Source organism: Tupaia chinensis, unplaced genomic scaffold (genome assembly GCF_000334495.1).
Source record: "Tupaia chinensis unplaced genomic scaffold, TupChi_1.0 Scaffold000116_1, whole genome shotgun sequence".
Taxonomy (NCBI): Eukaryota; Metazoa; Chordata; class Mammalia; order Scandentia; family Tupaiidae; genus Tupaia; species Tupaia belangeri.
This window is the reverse complement of record NW_006159580.1, coordinates 922,091-923,407: the sequence shown is the minus strand read 5'-3', so window position 1 is coordinate 923,407 and position 1,317 is coordinate 922,091. Positions and strand designations below refer to the sequence as shown.

The window sequence follows — 1,317 nt, the reverse complement described above, 5'->3', positions numbered from 1 at the left end:
CTGCCCGGGGCTGCCTCACCCGCTGATCCCCCGATCCCTGGGCCTGTGCCACCAGCCCCACCCCCACCCTGGTGACCACACTGTCACCTTCCTCCACAGGGATTCCATTGGCCCCGCCTGCCCCTCCCCCCACCTTTAGTGGTGTGACCACCTCAGCACACAAAGGACCCTCCCCACCCGCCCTGGATGCGGGCACTTCCCCGCGTTTAGTTGCTGTGGTCAAGGGTGCAGACCCCGAGCCTGAACTGGGCAAGGTTAGCTGTAGTCTGGGGCCGGGAAAAGGCGGTGCCGGAGTCGCGCCCCGTGGGCCCAGAACTCTGCTTTCCCCGGCAGAACGTCATCGCCGAGCACGAGATCCGGAACATCTCCTGCGCGGCCCAGGACCCAGAGGACCTCTGCACCTTCGCCTACATCACCAAGGACCTGCAGACCAGCCACCACTACTGCCACGTGTTCAGCACGGTGGACGTGGTGGGTGGAGTCCCAGGGGGGCGTGGGGCCGGCCACCAGGCTGGTCCGGGTGCAGGCCCGTCCCGGCACTGGCTGGCACTCGGCAAGGGCTGGCTCGTGGTCGAGGCCCCGCAGCTGTCCGGTGCAGCCCCCGTGCACAGAGATGAGACAGCAGGGCAGCGTGGGGCCAGCCCAGGGCATGTTGTCTAGCTCTAGCCGACTCTTTAAGGCCCATGAGCCTCTGTCTCGCAGGCTCCCTGTCTGTCAGCCACGGCCCCAGGGCCCCACACCTCCAGCCAGCAGTCCCCCTGAAATGTCCTCTTTGTCCCTCGTAGGGGCAGGTTGCCCCTCTTGGCAGGGTTTCTTCCCTCAGCTTCTGCCCAGCCTAGGCCCTGGGTACCACTGGGCAGACGAGTTTGCCCTACACAGCCGCCCATAGGCAGAGGACAAAAACTGACAGCCATGAGCCAGGGATTCCTTCTGCCCTGAAACCAGGCCTGGTGGTGGCCCCAGGAGGAAGCCAGGGCATCCAGGACGCTGCTGCCCTCGGGGGTTGAGCCGCTCTTATTTCCAGAATCCATGTCTCCTGGAGCACAGGGTGCTCTGAGCATCCCCGTACCTCGGGGACATTGTTCGCCCAGGCCTCTGCTTGCTCCGGGCCAGGCAGGCCAGGAGGCTGGGCTCTGGCGTCGGATACCTGCTAGCCGTGGGGTCTTGGAAATATCACCTATTCGTATTTCCTCGTTTGTGCAAAGGGGAATATACCATCAGCCACCTCTGGGCTCTTTGGAGCTGGAGGGAGGTGACCCACACAGCGCTGAGAGCCGTGGCGCGTACCTGGAGCGCACATTTCGCACTGCCGCCCGC

At 64.8% G+C, this 1,317-nt stretch overlaps 1 protein-coding gene across 6 annotated transcripts in view; it reads left to right on the top strand.

Annotated features, from left to right (window-relative positions):
• ANKS1A (ankyrin repeat and sterile alpha motif domain containing 1A) overlaps positions 1-1,317 on the top strand; it is a gene marked incomplete at its 5' end in the record, with an annotated part of 128,034 nt that overhangs the window by 123,226 nt on the left and 3,491 nt on the right. For all 6 annotated transcript variants that reach the window (XM_027770206.1, XM_014586168.2, XM_014586166.2 and 3 more), the window contains 1 exon segment: positions 334-471. In XM_027770206.1, the coding sequence (XP_027626007.1) occupies positions 334-471 (138 nt within the window).